Source organism: Pseudopipra pipra, chromosome 8 (assembly GCF_036250125.1).
Source record: "Pseudopipra pipra isolate bDixPip1 chromosome 8, bDixPip1.hap1, whole genome shotgun sequence".
Lineage (NCBI taxonomy): Eukaryota > Metazoa > Chordata > Aves > Passeriformes > Pipridae > Pseudopipra > Pseudopipra pipra.
Window position 1 is genome coordinate 8611910 of NC_087556.1, and position 23675 is coordinate 8635584.

General features: G+C 37.9%; 1 protein-coding gene across 5 annotated transcripts in view; it reads right to left on the bottom strand.

The window, feature by feature from the left end:
• Positions 1–23675, bottom strand: part of GRID1 (glutamate ionotropic receptor delta type subunit 1) — a 512549-nt gene that overhangs the window by 110668 nt on the left and 378206 nt on the right. For all 5 annotated transcript variants that reach the window (XM_064662445.1, XM_064662441.1, XM_064662442.1 and 2 more), the window contains exons 5-6: positions 16303–16356; positions 2326–2499 (exon numbers count right to left, since the gene is read on the bottom strand). In XM_064662445.1, coding sequence (XP_064518515.1) covers positions 2326–2499; positions 16303–16356 — 228 coding nt within the window. The remainder of the gene's footprint in view (positions 1–2325; positions 2500–16302; positions 16357–23675) is intronic.

A 23675-nucleotide genomic window follows, 5' to 3' on the forward strand; every position in this document is an offset into this window, starting at 1 on the left:
ACTGCCTCTGGTGGATTCATGCAGCCTGACATGGAGCTTGGAGCTACTGCAGCCTCTGGCAACAGGGGTAATTTAGTGATGTACTTCTGTACAGCAAAAGGTCAAAACTATTTTTTAAGCAAGAAGAAAGGAAAAGGAAAATTGGAAGTACCTGAATTACAGGACCATTTATAACATGTCAGTCATACTCAGAAATTAATATGAGCCGCACGTCCACAAGGTGTTACGTAAGATGTTTTGGCAAAGCCTATGAAAAAAATGCAGCTATGGAGCACTTCAGGTACAACTGCACAGCATAAAAGCATCCTGTATTCAATCTGTAGACACTTCAAGATAGCACAAGACATACTGGGGGCAGCTAATTTGAGAGTTCTCACATGTGCCCTTCATCTTTCACGCCAGTGAGACTGGACGTGAATGCTATGGACTCAGCTTCCAAAAGGTAAACATTTTACCTCTGCTCTTCTTTGCATCTCTTTCTTCGAGGTTCATAGAGAAGAAGTTAATGGGCAAAGCATAACATTACCATACCATTCTCTTAAAGACAGTTTCTAAGGTGGTATAAATATTTCTGGAAGACAGAAACTGAGAATGTTTTGCTTCTCAAAACCCACATTTGGGAATCAGCAGGAACAGGGTCCTTTTAAAAGGGTTCTTATCAAAGAAATTTTGTAACAGGACATAAGGCTGTTTGTGCTAGCAAACCAGCTAATACATTAGCAAATAAGAACTTGCTCAGAGGCCTGTCAGAGCCCTTCAGATGAGTCTCTGAATTAGATTATGCACAAACCAGCATAGGCAGTAATAGTCAAAATCCTGCTTTAATGGAAGATTGTTCCCCAATGAGTGATTTGTTGGTGCAGCATAGATAATTTTTTCATCATACTGGAAATTGCTTTGATCCTCTGAAATGAGCAGCCCTTGTTCTCATTACAGCATACCTCAGAGTTACTAACAAAGATCAAAAATGTCTTTTCTTTCTGAAAAGACAGGCACAGACAGGCACAGACTTTCACTTGTGCAGAAAGAATACACCAGTGCTCAGAACTACAGGATGTGTGATTGGCATTTCCCAACCTTTGCCACCACTAGGACAGAACCTGAGCCAGCAGAGGTTCTCTTCAAGGAGGAAAGGTCCATGTCCCTCCCTTAAAGGATTTCAGCCTCTGCAGCTACAATTTTTTAGTAGGACACAAGTAAGTAAAATGAACATCCCTACTCATGTTTCTTGGGAAATCTTGACCCACTTTGCTTCCTGACAGTGTCCTGCCTCTCATGGTTTTCCATAAGCCTCACACCTTGCTCTTCAGAAGCTCTTCCAAGCCAGGACATGAGTTCCCTCTTTAAGGACCCCTCACCACCTTCCTGACCAGGCTGCAGCAGCCCAGACTGCCAACAACCCCCTCCCCACAGCCTAATCAAGCTCCTTCTAGGCTCACTCTACCACACAATACCCACATCTGTCAATCCACAGGCTCAACCAATGTGTCCTCACTCAATTCATCTCAGCTTAAGACTAAATTTTCAATCAAGTTTATAGTTTTATCCAACACCTTCAACAGTGACACAAACAAGATCCTTAATCGTGTCTAAAGTAAACCAAAACCCATGGAGTCCCCATTGAAAGTCAAGGCCTTTGTTTCTAAATTATTGTACTAGCCTTGGAAATAGCACTTTGAATTATATTTAAATTATAGCAAGAAAAATTCTGATATCTGGGATAAATTGCCAAGAAATTTCAAGATGCTGCTTACATCAGAGTCAAATCTGTTACCAAAATCTGGAACTTGAACTACTAGTGCATATTTTACATGCTCAGTCAATTATCAACTGCTGGAGACTTCTGAGACTATTGAGACGGGACAGATTGAATACATCAGCTGGATTCAGTCCATTTAACTAAATATGAAATGCTCCACAGCTCAATACCTATCAGAGTTCTGTTATCCTCCCAGATTAACTCTTTCACAACAGATGTCTAATAAACATAAACATAATAATCAAGGAGTAATACCACAAGACTATGACAGCACGATATTTTTCAAATAGAAAATATTCTTAAGAGAATGAGATATGAAAAAAATCAGCTCTGAGTTAGTGCAACCACTTGCTGGTACTTCATGGACATAACATCGCACCTAAAGCACTTGGTCCCGGGAAATAAATAATTAAGTCCGGAAAAGTTGACCACAGGTTAAAAAAAGTTGACCTCAGATTTATCTCAAATGTACTCGTTTTATCTTTCCTCTGAGTTAATACAGTCACAGAAAACTACCCCATGTCAAATTCCTGAGATGGGCTTTTCTGCTGGGTACAGCTACTGACCTGCAGCATCTGAAGGTAGCCTTCCTGTGGGTCGCACAGCAGGGACGACACTCGGTGATTGTTCCTCATGCACCTCTGGTTGTTGTCCCTTGAGAGAGGGAAAATCTGCCGGATCACTGTCATCCTCCCCAGAGCACTATGTACCAACTCTAATATTTCATTATCGGTGATTTCCTGTGAATGGAGATACAGTCTTTTAGAAACATATATATTTGTCCAGACATTTTATATCCTCCTTTTATTATTGGATAAATGTTTTAAAAAAAAGACAATAGGAGAAAAACATTTACAGAGGCACATGCTTAGTCTAGGCTAAGTGTTACCATTTTGTGCTTAATAACAAAAATGCTATTTTTTTATACATCATCTGAAACAAAAGAGAACAGCCTAACACAGTACCATCTATCTTGGCAATACTAAAATTCTGCATAGAAAAGGGTTTTCCTCATAGAAAAGCACTAAGATGGTCTCAATATGTTTCTAAATAGAAAAAACCAAGAGCCTTGAAACCAAATTTATATAGAAAGAATTCTTGTTTAACAGACTAGAACCTCACTATATCCTCAGGACAAAATAACAATTGGAAAATATAACAGTCTTCAGGAAATATGGCCCTTACACCTTGAACAACGCTACAAGTAAGCATTTTTCCCACAAGAACAGTAGATCATTTCCACAGACTAATCCTGATAATGACTTGAGGAAGCCTTTTGAGGTTGTCTGTAATAGGAAACAAAAAATAGGAGAAACTTCATGGAAGGATTTGACACATTTAGGAACACCAGTTTCTGCACACAGAATAAATTGGGATGAGATACAAGGACATCTAAAGGACAGGCTGCTCTTCATTCCAGGCTTTGCACTTTCTAAAGTTTCTTTGTAGACTTTCACATGCCTCAGCCTCCTAATCCATCCTGGGACAGAGCCTGCATGAATGGTACTCTTCAATGGTAACTGAAGCCAACTCAACTACATGCTTCACATATTTTGTATTTGAAGAAACACACAAAACCAAAACCTCTTTTTTTACCCCAGGATATATAGTTTGAAAATCACTGGCTTTGCAGATCCTGAAATCATATCAAAGGTGCAGCTTGTGATGTTTTCCTCCTGGCAAGAGTTCACTGAGAGGAAACACAGACAGTGGCTTTGCTGTCTGCACTCATCCCCCAAGTACCTGCTTTACATCCCAGCTCCTCACCACAGCCCCCAGCAGCATCTGGAATTCACATCAGCCCATCTCCAGCACAGGGGGGCTGTCCCTGTGGGCACCTGCACAGTGCCCAGCTTGTACAGGGTTGTCTCAGCCCCCTGCAGGGCAGGGGACTGCAAATTATTCCTGTTGCTGCACTTAGTCAGCAGGGACCACACACACCTTGAGAGGTGTCATCAGCAGAAGTGAACCTGGTCCCAGACATTTAAAATTCAAGAAAAAATTGTTTTGTTTTCTTGCCATTTTCTCTGTCAAGCTGTGAGTGAAATGACCATAGGGTTATTATAATTACTTGTTACGGTTGACTAGTACTGTAGCTTTGGTTCAGGTTAGTCCTTCTTTGCCAGTTTCCCATCATTTTTTAGGAGCATGAATTTTTAACTTTGCAGAAGGTGAAATTCATTGCATTAATGACAGACCAACTGGTGTGGCATGAAAACAGTAAATAAGAAAATAAATATATTCTTATAAAAGAAAAGATTTTGAAGCTTAATAGAAAATGCTGGGCAGCACCTGTAGCCTTGCAGTAAGATGCTGAAGCAGATCCACAAGCTCTACGGATTCCTCCAGGCTGCTGCCTTGGATTTCTCTTCTGTGGGGCTGGGGGGGAGGTTAAAACCACCCCCCATGTCTAAGTTGCAGTCTGAGGGAGAGATAGTTTTATGCCACAGCTTTAGCTCATAACCTCCTAGGCTGCATCCCTTGGCATGCACACTCAGACCGAGTGGCTGGAAACAGTAAAAAAAAGAAGGAATCACAAATCATCCAAACCTTCAGTTCAGCTCACACCAAACACATTTTGTGTCCTCTCCAAGTGATACACAGCCTTTCAAAGATATCTCATAACCCGTGTCAAAATGCTTCACCTGAGACTTTTAAGCCTATCTGTAGCAGATCAGAACTGATTCCTCCATGGGGTTTCCAGAAGTAAGGTAATAAAAGAGATCAGTCATGATAGGCACATTAACCCAGGTTCTTCCCGCTTAACTGTAGGCACCAAGTGAGTCCTGAATGTAAAAGCCATGTCACTATACAGCCAAAGAAAAATGGGAGTTTCTGGAGGGAATTTCAGAACCTAAATTTGGCTAAATCTAACCCTGAAAGTGCCACCTTTTTCTGTGTAACCAGCTGAAAGTAGCTAAATCCTTCAATGCCTCAGTTCACCCCATAATACTAAAGGGAACAAAGCTCCTGTAATTTTTTTCAGCTGATGGATATTTATTTAAGCAAACAATCCATTCCTTTTAGAAATTGGGGTCCTTTCTAGAAATGTAAAAGCACAGGGAAAAAAGGTTCCTGTTGAAAGCGCTGGGAACAAAAGGCTTATGCCTGTGTTTTAGAGCTGCTGCTTCAAACACTAAAGGCAACTCTGGGCATTCCCAAGCCAGTGCACAGGGTGGTACAGCCACAGGCAGCATCCCAAGGCACTTAAGCAGGTCCAGGAGCAGGGAAAGCAAGACTGAGTGCCTGACTGCAGAGGAGAGCAGGTCACAGCCATCCTGCACGGGCCTTGCTATGGACTCCCCAGAGGGGGAATGTGCATCCCTTCCTCTTTCCTGGCAGTGGAAGGCCCTGCAGGTTTGTTTCCAGAAAACTTACAGTCCTGGCTTAGTAACACGTGAAATCTGAAATGTCACATGCAGAAAGGTCACCTGTGTCCCAACTGAGATAAATACAGGGAAAAAGAAAAAAAAAAATAAAGTAAGAGAAAGCCAAAAAAAAAGGAAAAAGAAGTACATGCAAAGTTTGTTCTTACTTTTACACCCAACAGAATAGCAACATATATCCAAAAAGTAGTTCTAAGACTTGTAGTCAAAAGGGAAACCAGATTTCTCACTGATCTTACAATTAAAGTCTATTCATCTACTTATTTGTTTAAAAGTAATGTGTTTCCTTCCTGCAAATGACACAAAAAATTTCTTTGCACTGTGAAACTGAGCAAATTATTTAATTTGGTCCTAGAGGGCTTTCCCCCCCCCCCAAACAAATGCATCCCAGATTTCCAATTTCGTTCTTGGATCATTACCCAGCACTCAGTTATTAACATTTATATCATGCGTGAATGAAGTAGGGCTTATCAGCTGGTTGGGCCAGGCAAATACTCCTTGAAAAATTCTGTATCAAATGCCCACTTTTTGGTTTCTGTGATCCCATGATGTTGCTACTGCACTATAGGGTAAATATTTACTTAATGCAGATGGTGTGTTCTGCTTGTTTCAGGGATATGCTTTGTGCAAGGTTAAGGAGCCCAACCCTCTATTGCTTGGCACATATAAGAGTAGTTTGCCCTAAAGCCTGTAAATATTGAATTTCTTGAATGAGCATGGAGGGAGAACATTTTACCCAGCGACAAAAGATGCTCTCTTATCTAAGTATTCTTATCCTCACTTTTTCTTTTAGTAAGGGGAAGACTTTACCTATTCCCAACATAGCAGGGAGCACTTAAATATTTTGGTAGGCAGACATAAGTGTACAACTGACTATTCACCCAGGCTAATAGTAGTTCTCACCACCTGACTCAATGCTTAAAAGGTATTCCTTTAAACACTCTATTTTTGTTCACGTGGCATATTAATAACAGATTTTTGTGGTATTATCTATTTATTTGCACATAAATATTGTTTATTTGGGGAATTTGTTTATCTGTTTATTTATCTGCACACAAAGAACTTCAATTAGTGTGCAATATTTAGTCATACTCCTCAGGGGAATATTTAAATCCGCTCTAGTTGTGCTCAACTATCATAACACAAATTGCAAAATGAGACAATTATGTTTCACATTACAGTCTTTATTTTCCTAGAGGTGATGACAGAAAATGATAAATTTTAATGAAATTAATAATTTAAACAACCAAAACGTATTTCCAGAAAGCACATCCCTGAGAAAGCTAGAGGATTAAACTGAAAGGCAATGAGGACAGGAATGCTCATGGAGACAAGTTACAGATTTATATGTGGACTTTTTCCAGTAGTATCAATGCTGTTTGTTGGTTTATTCTAACTCCCCTCAATACACTATTTGCATCTGAAAAGGGACACTAATTGAAAATCCAGAAAACATCATTCAATTAATTATTTAAAAAAAAAAAATCACCACAGCTTTCCCTGTACATAGATTTATTCAACATTTACATTATGCTGGCTTCTCTGCATCCCACATGAACAGACAAAGATATATCCATAAAGATTAATTCTTCAAGGAAAGAGCACTGTCCATTTTTCAAAGCACAGAAAGCATTCTAATACAAGTCTGCATGACCACCTGTCCTACTCTCATCCTCATTGTCCTCCCATACATCCAACATTACCTCACTTCTCTTCTTTTTACCCAATGCTCCTAAAAATCCCTACAGGGTTGTATCTATGGTGTAGTTGAATTAGCTCTATTTCTAGATATAAGGGCTCTGCACTGGGTGTCCAGATGTCTTTCTCAGATCATGGCGAGTACCTGCGCAGTAAAAAATCCCTGATTTAACAGAATATCATTCCATACTAAAAATTAATTCTCTTGGGGGAAAAATAATAAAAAACAAGCACACAAAATGATAGTTAGTAAAAGCTGGACAAAAATGAAAAAAAATCCATTAATTTTAGAGTGGAATTCACTGATAAAACAACTCATCAAAATTCATCTATAACCTTGCTCCTAGCTGACTAATACTCCAGATCAATTCTAAATCCTAATTTTTTTAAGCATGATGCAGGTATACATGCAGTACACTTTCATATGTATATGTATACCTTTCAATCATATATAAGTAAAAAAAACCCAAAACTAAACAAACAAATAAACAAAAAAAACCCCCAAAACAAACGAACAAAAAACACACATAGATTTTTTTGTGAAAATAAATAAGTAAGATACAAATTCTGCAGTGTCAAAGATAGCTGCCAAAAGGAAGGAAGCAAGATTTCCTTAGGCAAGTAATAAATATAGAGTACCTGGAATACAATTGGAATAAATTGTAATTGTAAATTGTTATATTTTGCATTGATATATGTCATTTTCTAAAGGTTAAGCAATTTTCACAGTGTGTTGCTTGTATTTTTATTCAATTTTTTTACTTTTTTACCCTGTTCATTTTTGTATAATTTTAAAATATCTTAGAGGCCTGCCCCACTTGCATTAGTAAGTGATCATTTAAAAGTCTGCTTTTTTCCAAGCAAAGATCCTGGGAAGTGTTAAAGATTTACTAACTTTCGGTTATCAAAGTAAACACAAATACCATTACACATACTGATGCTTTAAAATGGAAGAAAAAAAATATTAGGCACTTTCATATGAAGAGAAATCCTAAGAAACAATTCCAGTCTATCTAACAGTCCTGGCTCTACCCAAGTAAAAATCAGGCCATAACATTTTTCAGAGGCGAATTTGCACAGGGCCTAACTGTTTACAACCCAAAATGCATTTAAAAGAGACACTTCTAGAAAAAAAGTATCCAAGTAAAAGTGATGAAGAAACACTGTATTCATAAGGGATTTTTCTTCCAAAGTCAGAAGTTTTCCTAATATCGCTCTACAAGCCATGTGCCAGGAAAACTTGGCTCATCATTCATTATCTAACACCTTCCTACATGCTACCCCTGGGGAAAAAAGTAGCTTGCTGAGATAGACTTTATCTGATAATTACTATTCTATTTTCTGCTCCTTTCTCTCAACTTTTAAGAAATATTTTATAGAGAAAAATAATAAAGAAGTGCCCAGATGACAGTTGAGAAGCCATTTGTTTCTCAAATCAAGAGGATGAGTAATTACAGACATACTGGGCACGTCTGATGTGGTGAAAGGAAAGAAAACAAATACTGGCAGAAGCAATGAAGCTGCAGGATAAAAATGGAAAGTAAGAAATATGTCACCCCAGGAAAGAGATGATGGGGCATTTTCTACTCCCTCATAGAGCAAACTGCCTTCTACAGGCAGTGAAACAGTGGTGAAGAGAGACCTATTAAAACAGCAGAAATAAGAGAATTGAGCCTGAATCCAGAAAAATATTAGCAGAAACATGCTTTGAGAAAATGTTCAGAAGGGAAAGGAAAAAGCATCAATAGCCATTTTTTTGCACTGTGTTCTGACTGATCACCTAGGCTAAATTTGGGAAAGTTTTATCAGTCAGCTGAAGACCTACAACTTAATCTGCTGGCAAAACCACCAGCATCATTTGGAAAGTATCATCTGTCCAAACAGGAAGAATAAGGTCAACTGCTGTCTAAAATTTTTGACTTGTATTCAAGTGATGAGGACAATATCATCTCCACATGGCTCAGGGTTCTCCAAATCCCTTAGCACTTTCTATCTAAGGCTTCTTGCCACTGATGTGTGTACTCTTGCTATATTTCCAAATATTTTTATTACTTTTCCCACAAAAAACTCCAAGAAATTTCTTTCTACTCTATTTTTCCCTTCCCCTTCTCAACTACAAGGGCTTTTCTGAGAAGTATCATCATAGCTGGGAAGAATTTAACCAAATACTTTACAGCTGCAATTGCTATAGTAATTTCTCTCTGCTTACTGACTCCAACTTTTCCAAATTGGGATCTTTTCTGGGGATTGAAAAGAGAAAATATTCAAAAGCATCCTCTTCTGGGTGTTAATGTGAATTTACTTTTATTATTTAATTGAAGCTTACAAGAATTTCTGTTGTCTTCTAAATACCGAATACTTTGCTTTCCTACAAATTTTGAATCTGTATAACACTCTATTTCTACAGCCTCATGATATTTGTTTCAGATTTCTTATTGAAAACAGATGTTCACCAATAACAAACTGGTCCCTGACTTTTTTTTTTTATGTTGTAGTGGGTTTGTTCAGCCAAAGTAAACTACCACAAATGTATTTATGGTTAGCACTGGAAAAGCTATTGATGACTTTTTAAAAGCTCTATTTATTAAGCTCAGGTTAGTACAAGATTAACTGGTTTATCACATTCTATCCATTAAAAAAAAAAATCTTTGAATTTGCAAGGGCCATTACAAATACAACTTCCCTCCCTGCTATGCACCCCACAATGCTGCAGCATAGGCTTGCTGGGTTGATTTTTCTTGCTTTGCTTTTAAATGGGACAAATGACAGTACAAGTTTTTCTAAGCAATAAAGAAATGAGCCCCTATTCAACCTTAGAGTCAAGGTTGCATAGCATTAAACTGTGTGTTGAGCTGTGAAATTCAGAGATACAGTCACCCACTGGGCAGTCCCTGTGAACACCTCCTCCCTTCCAAAACTGGTGTGCTGTGACAAATACCCACAGGGGTTGGTACTTGGCCTACAGGGAGGACTTCTGTACTCCATAGTACATTCCTTTCTAGAGAGTACCTGATCATTTGGATGGTAAGGAAGTAATGTGATGAAAGGGAGTATTGTCTGAATTGCAGCATTTGTTAATCCATATGGTAGAGAATGTGGTGATTTTAAGACTATAAAAGAAGGTAATTTGTGTTAATAACAAATTCTCCTTTGTATCTGATCTGATGTGGATTGATTTGAAGCAACAAGAATCGATACAATGGAAAAGCAGCAAATGAACACTGCAGTCAAGTAAAAGCTCTAATCTTTAGCTTTCAGACTTATTCTTTACACCTTACAATTAAATCTATTTTTTAAAGCACTGAAAGTGCTAGTAAGCCATTACTAGGAATTCTTCTATCAAAACTACATACAATTACAATATAATCCCCCATTACAAATGACTGATATCAAGAAATATGATGCTAGGTTCATCCCTGGCTAAGTCAAATCACTGAGGCGGCCCCAAGGGTGGATTTGGCTGACAGAATCTAATCAAACACAATCGTTCCAGCTCACTCAGTAGTAGACAGAGAAGGATGGAGTTCCATGATGGCTGGAAATCAAATACGAGTCACAGTTCCCATACATTTATGTGTGCCACCAAAAGCATTGAATAAATGATTTGATAAGAAGTATATGCAGTGACTTTTTGTATAAACTGTCACTGTCATAAACCGTATTGAAAAATGTTATGTGAAAAGACCTAGAACAGAAGGTGCAGATCAGAAAATACCCAGTGGCATTCAAAATACAGTTGTATTTGTCTTTCCATACTGACATGTGAAAATATTTAGCAGACTTACATAATGTGAGTAGGATGCTGAAAAACAAAGAATAAAAAACAATAGCAGAACCAGGTGTGAAGAGAGACAGATGATGAGATGAAAGAAGGTAGCCAGGGGAGTTGTTCCTATATACTATCATATTTAGATCATAAACCATTTTCCAATACTAGATCTCATTTTTACTGCAGAAGACTAAATTGCCTTTCCTTTATCTTTCCAGAGTGAATATGTGATAAGAATTTTGTTTTATTTGTACTGGTATACCCTTCTCCATCTTGAGTTTCACAAGAATCAAACCTAAGATTTTCAGCCTTTTCATATGGGTCATATTCTACTGAGCTCTCATCATACCAGGTGCTCTCCTCTAGATTTTCAATATTGTTCTGCATTCTCTTGTTTCGTTTTAAAGTGTCTTGCCCAAAACCTGCCACACTGTTCCAACAAGGCCAAACTGATGTCAAATACAGTGAAACAATTGCCTCCTTTATCTTACAAAGAATGTTTCTGGTGACATATCTGAATGCTACATTTGCTTCCTTAGCAAGACCACAACAGCATTGATTGTCATTCTGCTTTTTATCCACGAGGATTCTAAGTTGCTCCTGCAGATGCTCACCAGCTATACCTTATTTTGTAGCCACAAATGAGGCTACAAATACTCAGCACTTCTCTATTGAATCGCATCTCGTGAAGTGCCTCAGATTTTTCTGAATAAACTGGGTCTACTACAATATGTTTTTAAGTCTGGTTACAATTAATGGTTTCTACAAACTCAGCATCAAGGAACTCAGTAAAACCATTAAAACCTCATTTTCCCATCAAGTAATCGCTTTACACTTTCCTTTATCTTCTGCTACACCTAAATGTTTTCTGATTGCTTTTTATGATACATGGTATGACTCAATTTTGAACCACACCCTCATTTTATAATCACTTACTTTGTTACACCTTTACACTCCTCCCTTTGCCTTCTCAACACTTTTTCTTTAGAATTCACCTCTGATTTCAAGTTCTGTAAAGTTAACCCATTGGAACCACGACAATACCTTGTTATGCCTTCATCTCCACAGAATTCCACAGTTCTTTTGCCATCCTTTACTTACTGTATTATCTTTCCAAAAGTGTTACTAGTTTCCTAAAGTTGTGAAGTCTTTTTATTGATTCCTATTATCCCCATTGACCTTTTCCCTCCTCTTCCTCTTCTCCAAACAGTGGATGCTACCATGTCATAATCACTTTCACACCAATTATCTTCTGGATTTCTCAGCCCATTCTTCCTTAGCCATAATGAAATCTGAACTGATGGCTGACTTAAACTTTTTAAACATGTAGGGATAATGCTGTCAATCACAGGAAATTGTGAAGCCCTGTCTGTATCCCAACAACACTTTTTCAAATGCCAGGAAAATTAAAACCTTAATTTTAATTTCTTTTCTCTGGGGCATTTCTTTAAAAAGAAAGAAAATACACTTCCAAAAGAATGTCTTTCTCAGTCTTTCTTTCTTTTGTGTATTTCCAGGCAGCTATTGAACAAGGTTTGTCCCTCACCTCTCCCTAAGTTCAGAGCAGAACCATGGTTAGGGCATGCAACATTATGTTGCCCTCTCTTCATCCCTACTGGTCTTTCATGAAGAATAATCTCCTATATAATCAATAGTTTTCTGCTTTGTCTTTCCGTGTCTTACAGCTTTCAATTAAACTTCTGAATAGTGGTGGAAGTTTGTTGAAAAAGAAATTAAAGGAAGGATGAGATAAGAGAGGAACAACTCTCAATTGAACTATCAGTCAAATTCAGTACCCATTTCTCGTCCATGAAGAGTAGTTCATTGCTTTTCATACTGATTTTCACATAAAAATAATGAATGTTTAGAAAATTAGAATTAAAATTACATTTATTAATATGAGGGAATAAAATACTTTTTAATTTGACTATCTGTTTTGGTCCATATTACAGTTTTGCAGAGTAGTATATTTTATCTTTTCTCTATCCTTGGAATGCAGAAAATTTCAAAACCATTAAATGTCCCACAACCAGAGAAATGTGGTCCCTAATGCTATTTATACTCCCAGACCTACTGCTGCTACTAATAAAGAAGCAGACACAGGCCCTCAGAGTTCTGTTCCTGGTACAACCATATACAAACTCAGTTTCAAGTAGTGCTCTTGTGCCTCTCCCACAGATATGTGCCCTGGGGAAGGCACAGAATTTTCTTAGAAAAGGCAGAAAAAGAGAAGGGGAGAATGAAAAATATCTCAAGGAACCAAGAGAGATGCTTGATGCCAGGTATGAAAGAGAAAGAAAAGAGAAAAATAAAAATAGGAAGGGAAACTAGGAAAAAAAGACAGGAAATAAATATCCAAAAAACAGGGGGTGTCTACAACTGTGCCAGTCATGCCAAAAGAAGCAGCAACACACATCTATCAAAGCTGGTGGGTCACTTCAACAATTAAAGGCACAAACAAAAATTGTACAAGCAGAAGACTAGATATGTTCTTGCAGATCTTTCATAGGGTCCAAAATGCTAGTCATTGGCAACTCCCAACCCAGGTAATAAAATGTTTTGGACTATTCCGGAGACACAGCTAAGCATGTCATTGTTTGGAAGAGTTGTTTGCTTTTGCAAGGATTTGTACAGAAATCACAAGTGTTCTTGCTCTTAAAAAGCTACTTGGCATGTTTAACCCAGAATTCAGGTAGAATTGCTACCTAAATGGAGGCAAGGGATGATTTAGTATTTCTAGATGAATAAAAATAAAAGCACAGATGATGAAATATAAATCTAAAAGGGGCTGGGTAGTTAGAAAACCATTTTCCCCCCTCTAATCTCCAGTACTTTTGACAGTTCTGCAAGTTTGAAACATAACATGTCTGAAATCAGAAAAGTAGACACACTTAAAATTATATATTTTTAAAGCAGTAAGGTTTTTATGACTTGGCTTCAAAGAGGACATATGAGGACATGATATTGCCTGCAAAGACCCATCCCTGTGTATTCCCTTATTCTAGAAAACTTGCCATGTAATGTTTCAGCCTTCCAACCTCATGCAGTAAATTCAACTCCCAGTTCACTGAGATGATGGAGTCCTTTTGCACCAGCAGTGGCATCCAAACTGAACAGATACCCCAGCACAGAGACCTGGGTTATTGAAAACCAGCACAGGGATTTTGACAGTACAGCTCTGTAATTTGGGAACAACTCTTATATTCCACATTTGCTCATTTGCTGGGCAATAACCTTACCAACCACAGAGATTTAAGTTATCCCATCCCAAGCTTGGTGGTGTTGCTCACCTAATAAAATTTAAGTCTAACTCCAAAACCTAACTCCTGTCTTACCGTATGGGAAGATACACAAGGAAAAAAAACCACAAATTGTCAGTACAGAGATAGTAAAGTAGATTTAAGTGAAGTAAGACAATAAAAAAAATCTCTTATTGAAATAATAGCATGCTATGTAGTCATTCTTACTGCAGCAAGGTAAGTCCAAGTTTCAGATCCTCATTGGCTTGGCAAAAGGTGGGAGATGGGGCAAATAAAAGGTATTCTAGACCAGCAGACCTCGGCAGTCTGAGCTGTTGAAGGACCTTAAATCCTTCATGGAGTGAGAAAGGCCTGAAGAGCCTGTTTACAATCAAACGCTTGTCATACAAGAAACCTCAATGGAAAAATCTGTCACTGTGTTCTCTTCCTACTACTGCCCCTTCAGGTCAGTCAGCCTTACACCTCTCCTTCCTTGCAATGGGATCATTAGGTCACACAGAACATAGGGTGAACAGAAAGGTAGAGGATTTTCCATCTGCCTGGGAGACAAAAAGGCCTAGCTGAGTTTTTGGTCCATTACATAATGGGACTGCTACTCTTGAGGAATTACATCAAAAAGAGCTGATTTGACTGGGAAGAGCTGATTGTTGGGAATTAAAAATGCATTCCATTCTTCAAATCACAGCAACAGCCAGCATTATATTTTCCATCAATGCTCATGTAGTTCTCACTACGACCAACTGGAAACTTGTACATGGAAAGGGTGATCAGTCTGTCTTCTTACCAGCATGGGGGTATTCACATGCACACTTAAATAAGAAGCAAGCCATAAGGAATCTCCATCTGTCTATAAATGCATTCATATGGATGCTTGATGTACCTTCTTTTCATAGCAGCTTTAAGCAAACTCACAAAGACCAACACTCTTCTGTTAGAGAGAGGACAGTCAAGAGATTTTTGCCTGCAAAGAACTCTCCAAAGTTTCATGAGTCTAAAAAGCTTCTGTAATTGTCTGTTCGAATTTCATTTCATTTTATGATATTTATAATTATGTGTACTAATATTTTTCTCTAGAAAGTTATACTTTAGATTTACATGTTGCTATCGTGGCTTCCCTACCCAGTCTTCAGCCATAAAAGAGAAAAAATAACAGCTCCCAAAACAGAAGCGGAATTGACACCCTGTGTGATGTGTTTGTGCATGTGTATGCATGCACGTTAGTGCATCAGTGCTGAAGGCTTTTATTTTGATTTTCCAGATTCAGGCATCATGAAGTGAGTTTTAACATCTGAACAATAACACGGCAATAAAAAATGCACAAACACTCCCTGACTATAAATGTTTAGGGAAATATGCACTGTATTATCTTTATGTGAATATAAACACTGGCTCTCTGGGCATCTTGCTGATGTTTTGTAGTGGGTCATTACTGCAGCTGACAAACCAGGAGGTACTTAAATGTAACAAGGACCAGAAAGAATTTATAAAGCCTTCACAAGCCGGGATTTCACTCACTTTCCCTAAACCCTGTTTAATTACAGAGCCTTTCTAATGCCACACAATAAAATTTAATGTTCCTATTAAAAGTTGCCTATCCAAAATTATTAACTAGGTGCAAAGAAAGGAATGAGAAATTAACCAAGGAATTAGTTATTAACTTAAAGGCTGTGTATTTATAAAATAAAAATAAGAGAGTGAACACTGTTCTTTTTAACTTAGATATTATGCTATCTTTTAATGAATCATTATTAAAACCACAGATATATAAAATACTGAAATTTACCAGTGATTTATACATTATTATATATGATAAAACATTTCACTGCTTTTTAAATACAAATCTGAACAGATTCCCATTAGAGTATCATGGTATTAAGGTAAAATAAATAATCACAGTAGCAGGACAGGACACCATTTGCTGCAGAGAGGAAACATCACATTTTGAATCTATGCTGTTCTGGATCTTGGCCAATGCACCAACACAGTTCTGCACTAGAGAAAACCTGTGTATCATGTAAATTTGAATGAGCTGAGCTTGCAACCACCTCAGCGCTCTTTCCTGTCCTGGCACCTGTGTGAAGGCTTTCATAGCAGTGAAGAGTGAGCTCCTGGCAGATAGAGATGCCTATAGTTGAGGTTTCTTTTGATACATTCTCTGCTTCCTAAATTGCTAATGAAATAGCATCAGCATGCAGGTAAAAATAAAGTCTCCCAGCTGCTATGAGGTGTATTGGAAGCTTTATCTTGACCTCTGGTGTTCAGCCTGTGCCAATTCAACTAAGACAGGTGACACCACAGAGTTTGCACCTTGTGCCATTCAAAAAGCAAAAATGGTAAGTATATGCTCAGTTTGGTGTGTCAAAACATACGAAACAAAAAATGGTGGTGAGTCAATGTAGCAAACTGTGTTTTCTCTTTTGACTTTCTTACCTCATTTACATAGACCCAGTGACTATCCTTTGATGCAAGGTTGGTTTCCACAGCCTACAAAAATAAAAAGAAACATAATAATAAAAATAAATAAAACATGTGAAATATATTCCAGAAAAAAACTTATATAAAAATGTACTATAAAGCTCATTTTGATTGTTTTCATTGTCATTGGCATTGTTTCAGTATAGTTCTTTTCATCTCTTCCTCTGCTTCTTCATGGGACAGTATCTTATTAGTGGTAGTCACTTTTCCCTGACTTCAGTTCCTAACCCAAAGTACCCTGACCATGTACATATACCACAAAAGCATCCTGCAGCAGGGTGGTACATCAACATAAGGGCTTCTATGATGAACAACTGAATACAAAACATGCAGTTCATGATATATTTAATGCATCCTACTAGGTTGAGTTTCTTTTCAACGTGCTTCCCAAAACATACTGTCTCTGCCTCACTGCAACTCTGATAGTTTAATTGTTAGTTAAGCTATTTCATGGAAAACACCATGAAAACACTCAAGTGAAGTTCATGTAAGTCGTCATCTCTTCATGTTTCCACAGTACTCAAGATAAAGTTATGATTTGCATGGTCGCTTTTTCTGGCTTCCTGGTATGGACTTGGACAATCATTACATATTATAAAGAAACAGCCCATCTCAGCAGTTAGCATATTTGTCCATACACGAGTAACCCTCATGGTTCACTAGGAAGCTAAAACTAGGAAAGACTGCTATCACAAACAGCACTGCTAGTACTGAGGACCTCAGAGGAAAGATTTGGCAATATACATACAAGTTCCTAACTGTTTGACATAGATAAACTCACTTGAAGATACTTAGCAGTCTAATAGAGCAATAGCAAGCACCAAGAGGTGTACATTACACTGCTAGAGATATTCTTAATATCCTGCTTAATACATGGTTAAACAATTACTATTGTGTATTCATCTCACCTAATAAACCAGGACAGTCCCAGTGCACACATGTATTTCAGAAGGCAGTTCATTACACGAAGTTTTGAATGTTCCTGCCTTCAACAACTTCTTTCTTCTGTACCAGTATGACCCCATTTATTGAACAGATATTCTTATTGCTCTGTTATAAAAGGCCCTATGAATCACTGAAATGAACACTGTTAAAAAACCAAATACAGATCAACAAAATGCTTCCAGTTACTGCTTCTTAACCTGGATAATTTCTGAACTCTGTTCAAAAACAATTGCACTGATACAGAGAGACTCTGTAGACTGTGGCACTGGGCTGAGCAGGAACATCATCAACCACCTTCCTCTTCAGAACAGATTTGCATAATAAGCCTCTCAGACATTTAGCATCAGATGGGATGAATCACCTTCTCTGATGACACTGACTACAGATGACTGGCTTAGAATAAACGCCCACAACTTCTAAGGCTGCAGTGAAATGACAAGAGATCCATCCCTGATATAGGCTGAGGGAGTACTGATCCCAGAAAAAAAAGCAATCAAATAAAACTTCACTAAGTAGCCAACACCAACATTTTTAACATTAATCTTAATTTTTACTGTGCTTTAAAAAAAAAAAGGTATAAATTACTTGCCTAAATAAATGTGTTTTAAAATTTTACTCATTTGCATAGCTCACAAAAACATAAGAAAAATTGTGGGCAACACACATATCTCCATCTATTTCTCATGTCCACAAGGTGAAGTACTCCTTTAAAGGGACAAAAATCCCAAAACAGAAATGGCAAACTCATGGAAAGAGAAAAATCAACACAGACAGAGCACAGTAATTCTCTTCATCATCATAAACAGCATTATGGGAAAATAACAAAAACCAGTGTCAAAGCAGATGAGAACCACTAGAGACAACACTTCTGATAAAATAATCCTCTTCTAAGCATGCAGTGAAAAATTGTCCCCCTTGGTAATTGTCTGCTTTGCATTTATTCTAAGCTGGCAGGAAAATTAAACTGACCACTTAATTGAGGAATAGCAGCTCTTAGGAAAACTAGCAGTGATGAACAGGAGGGCAAAAACTTGTACATTTTCTCCCTATTCACCCCCAAACATGTTCAGACAAAGTCAAAATAGCCAGGTGCTATAACATAGAGAGAAAAATCAAAGTACTGCCAGCATTTGCAACACAGGATTAAATAATGCTCAGGTGCAGAGTTATTGCACTGGCTACATTTTGTGATTTATCTGCAACAGTGAGCAATTTATATGAATAAATGCTAAGTCTAGGGAGCTGAAAGAGCCAGGGAATTTGAAATGAATTATTGTAACTCATTCTGCTGGGTTCACATATCTGGGCCAAAGTTTTTAAAATGAGGTGCCTAAATTTAGGTTGCTAAGAGTTTCTCTTTAGTCATCAGAGTGCTAGACCATTCAGTGCTCCTCCTACAGAGGCAATGGCTCTGCATTCTAATAGCTCGAAATGTATTTAGAAACATCTCCATAGATAGTCAATTTTAAATAGCTCTAAATGTCTCCAGTTAAGAACTGCAACACATAGCATGAACTTTTACTCGAAACCCAAACATGCTGAGAGGGAGTAGAAACTTCTTGCATTTTGTGCTTCAGATTTTGCACCATGTTTACCGGCTTGATGTCTTAAAAAATCCTAAAAAAATAATTTATTGTAAAACATCTCTCAGAAATTTCGACTTTCTGATAGCACCAGTGTATTGCTGGAGGCTCCTGAAAGTTAAGCAGTGTGAAGAGCAAGGTCCTGGAGACCTGTGATATCATAGGAAAATTTAATGAGAATTCTCAGAATAGGAAGAAATGACATGTTTGTAAATTATGGAGTTTATTTTACTTCAAAGAGCAAAAACATATCAGCACTTGGAAGATTATGGTCACCCACTTTTAATAATTCAAGCTGTTCAAGGTCTTGCCATTTGCTTATGTTTGTGTCCATCCATTCAAAAAGAAAAGAATGGTTTATGAAGCATCCTTGAAGAATCTATTACAGCCTATTTCATAAATGCACTCTATATAAAGGAAGTAGACTAGGAATTTGTGAGATCACTGTGGCTGAGGAAAAGTGCTGCCATCTATTGGGGCAGGATTCACATGTTAAAGTATGTAATGGGGATTTTTATGAAAAAACAATATATGTTCAAAATGTCTTAGTTCTTTTTATACTTTATATGTACATGGGGTCTAGTTGGCACTTGGGAGTAATGCCTCACAATATTCCTGTCAAACAGAAAATCTGTTTTTGAGATAAACAGCACACTGGAAATTAAAGAGCATCCATCTTTCCTTTATTTTCTCTTAGAGTAGCAAATAGCTTCTACAAATTTGGAAAAAAAGAGGTTTATTTGAGATGGAATGCCCTTCTTCCTCCCCAGCTACATTTCAAGGGCCAAATGTAAAATGCAGAACCCAAACAAGAGAATTGTAATACACTCAATGGACCACTATTAGTGACAACATATAAATGATATTATCAGAACTGGGCCAGAATTGGAAGATGGGAAGGGAGCAGCAAATGTAGAAAATCGTTTACAATTTCTCAGTAGAATGCATTTGCAATAGCAATGAAATAAGAAGACACTGGAAATCAAAATACGAGCATTAAGATTTCAGATCTCATAGCAACAATGATAAAAGAAAAAAATAAGATGCTGGATGAAAAATGGTCAAAGATAGTTTCATGTATATGGTTTTGTTTACTTTTAAATATATAACTTAAAATAATTTACTGTCAATAATCCATGACAACATTATTTTACTGGAATACAGCAAAGAGCAAATATTTACATTGCCTTTATGAATAAGTAACTTGGTTCATTATTTTATTTAATGCTAGTTGCAGGATTAAAAGGAGAAGTTAGGAAAGTAAGTAATAAATACTGCTATGTTTAGAAATAAATCAATTCTGCAGAGGGAAAAAAAAAGGAACAGAAACAATCCTTTCCTCTCCAAGGATATAATGGGTGGCTAGTAATGGGGAAGGCTCTTTTCCACAATACCTGGCTGCTTTGCCAGGGTCAACACCTTGCTGTTAACAGCAACAAGGAGCCTGCCTAGAAAGGAATTCAAGGATGAGTGGCCAGACACAACTGAGAGAAATGCTGGTGAGTGTTCAAACAAACGTAGGCAGACTGTTTCAGTGACAGCAGGATGTGCTAAAGAGTTTAGAATTACATGCTTCAGTGTTATAGTTGTAAACCTGTTGTCTCCTTACTATGTACCCAGGGGAACAGGCAGTAGGAATGTCTGGAAGCCCCACAATCAACCCCAGGATCCTAGAAGGAAATGTCTTGCAGGTGGCAAACACAGATGTTCCTGCTGTGTCTCAATTTTTGGAAACAAGGGTTGCCACCCTGAAATCCATGATATAAAAGAACCACCAGACTCTTTTACTGGGAGGGATATGAAAGTAGCAAAGGTTATTACTTGCACATCCTTTACCTTAATGGTGAGCATAAAGAGCATCATAGCTTTCCAGAATGAAAAAATGAAATAGAGTAAACTGGGGCATCTGCAGTTAGAAAATAATTGGAAAAAAGTGTCCTGAGAGATACTGGAAGAACATAAAACCAAAACTATTGCCAGCTGTCACAGTTTAACCCCAGCCAGAAACTAGCCAGCTTGCTCACCACCCTCACCTATCCCAGTGAGACAGAGAGGAAAATCAGAAAAAAAAGGTAAAACCTGTAGGTTGAGATAAGAACAGTTTAATAATTGAAATAAAATAATATAATTAAAAAAATAACTGTAATTAAAAGGGAGACAACATAAAGACAGAGAAAAATAAAACCCCAGAAAGGCAAGTGGTGACCAATACAGCTGCTCACTACTCGCTGACGGATGCCCAACCCCTTCCCGAGTGACTGGTGGCTCCCATCCAATTCCCCCCAGTTTATATACTGGGCAGGATGCTCTGTTGTATGGAATATCCCTTTGGCTAGTTTGGGCCAACTGTCCTGACCATGCTCCCTCCTGGCTTCTTGTGCACCTCCTCTCTGGAAAAGATGGTAAACTGAAAAGTCCTTGAGTAAGCATGACTTAGCAACAACTACAACACCACTGTGTTATCAACATTATTCCCATACTGAATGCAAAACACAGCACTGTACAGCCAGTAGGAAGAAAAATTAACTCTATCCCAGCTGAAACCAGGGCACCAACCAATGACTAATTACAGCTGTCATCAGAGAGCAGATACACCTGCAATGCGGTGAGTGCTCCGTGTCACTGGTGGATACATCGGATCATCCCCAGACTCCAGCTCCAGGAACCAGGCCCTGTTAAAAAGCCACTCCTACACAGTTGTATTCCTCTTGAGACGCCACTGCAGAGCCCTACCAACCAAACAGACAGACCATGGCAAGCTCCAGGATGGTTATGTTAAGGAAACTTCCCTGTCCAGGACCCACTCTTGGAGTCACACTCACACCACCTGAGCATCCCCCAGAGGCACTGAGGTCCCTGAGTAGCTACACCTCCACACTCTCACACTAAGGTTTCCTCACCTGCTCAGCCCCAGATTTCCCATAGCAGAGTCTCAGATGAACTAATCTTTAAAACAGCCTAATCTTGCTGCAGTAACTAAATAACAGTTTGAGCTGGTACATCTGAGGAGGGACCCTAAACAAAGGAAATCTTGGGGTTTTATATTCTCACAGTGTAAGCATGGGACAGTGTGGGGGTTGTCAGCTCCAGCCCTATCCCTCAGTGTCCCTCACTTGGCTGTGCCACAGGTCCCTGAGCCCTTTGTCATGCAAAAGGTTCAGCAGTTCATGTCCTCTTGTCTGGGGCTCCCACTCAGAGCTCAGTTTGGAGCTTGCACTGCAGCTGCACCCTGAGCTGCCTGCACTGGATGTGTCCCTCAACACTTACAGCAGAAAACCAGGCACAGAATGTGCTGGCCAGTAAGCATCTGAAGAAGCAGCCTGCAGAAGACCCAAGTTTTTTTTAGAGACCAGGACAGTGGAGGATGAGGTTAGGAAATACTCAGGGTCAGCTCTACACTATGAAATTAGTAAAAAAAATTAAAATACACCTTTGTCGCATCATCATAGGCACATATCCCAAAACTCTGGTTCTTCTGAGGGAATTTGTCAACTTTCCCTTCATATGTCTAAAACAATCAGTATGGCAATGACAGATAAAACCCTTTTTTACCTTTTCTTTCTTTCCCTCTTTTTTTTTTAATTTTTTTGTTTTGTTATTCATAATGAAGCTGTAAGTAAAGGAGGGTTTGGGGACGTAATCCTGTCTAAATCTCAGCTCTTTGCAAATCTTTCATAAGGGATCAGTCTCAGCCCTTACAATTCACTACCTGCTCACTTCACATTTGCCACTGAACAGGTTTCAAAAGAAAATTGTTTCCAACTCTTATCCCCAACAAGGTTGCAGCTAGTCACCTGCTTCCAAAAGCAGCTTTTTTTTCTCTTCTCTTCATATTCTTGCAGAAATTATTTGCCCACTGTCTTATCTTCTCCCATCCCCCAAAAATAAGAAAAAATACTTCAGAATGATTTTGAAATCTACTATAGTAAAACTGAAGTAGGGAAGAAAAAGAATCACTATCTTCTTTATAGCATTTTGTAACCCTGAGTCAAACCTAGGTCCTGCTGCTGGTTTCATTGTAGGAGATGGACTTATATTTTTTAAAATGGCTTTGTTCTTGATTTAAATATCCAGGAAAGCATCCTAGGAATCAGAGAACTGGTTTTGCTCCCAAAGAAGAGCTACAGACCAAGTTTCCAATGTAATACATCTGATAGTAATTAATTGGATAATATCGAAGTGCATCTGTTTATCTGAGAAGCTTTGTGTATGTCTTGGATACAAATAAGATAACAGATACGAAAAAGTCGATTTTAGTAGAACAGATGGGTTCACTCTAAATCCCCTAGATATCCAATTTATATTTAGAAATTTCTTCAATTAAAATAGTGCAGTCCTTGTCCAGGTGTGATTTGCATAGGTAATAGAACTTCACAGAAAAACAGTTTCTCTGTAGCAGTAAGTATAATTCTTATACTTCCCTAGAACCTTCTTTCCCTTGCATTTTAAATAAATATCTCTTGGCTCAGTATCTCCAGAGGACCTTTGTTAGATTAAAAATAAAGTAAGAATTATTAGCCACAATAAATAAGTTATTTATGTAAATATTATAATTCTTGTACTATACGTAAGAACACTCAAAATGGATATTGTTTCTAAAGCTTAATTGGTAATAGCACCACAAGAACAGGGATTAAAAAATTATTTTAGTACAACATCCCAACTCTAGATGAAAAGTCATAAAACTATGACATTTTGGACTAATAATTTTGAAGAGAAAAAATTCAATTGCAGTAAACTGGATCAGGTCTGTAAGTTTACTTTTCTTATTTAATACAGGTTCATTAAAATTTCTAAATG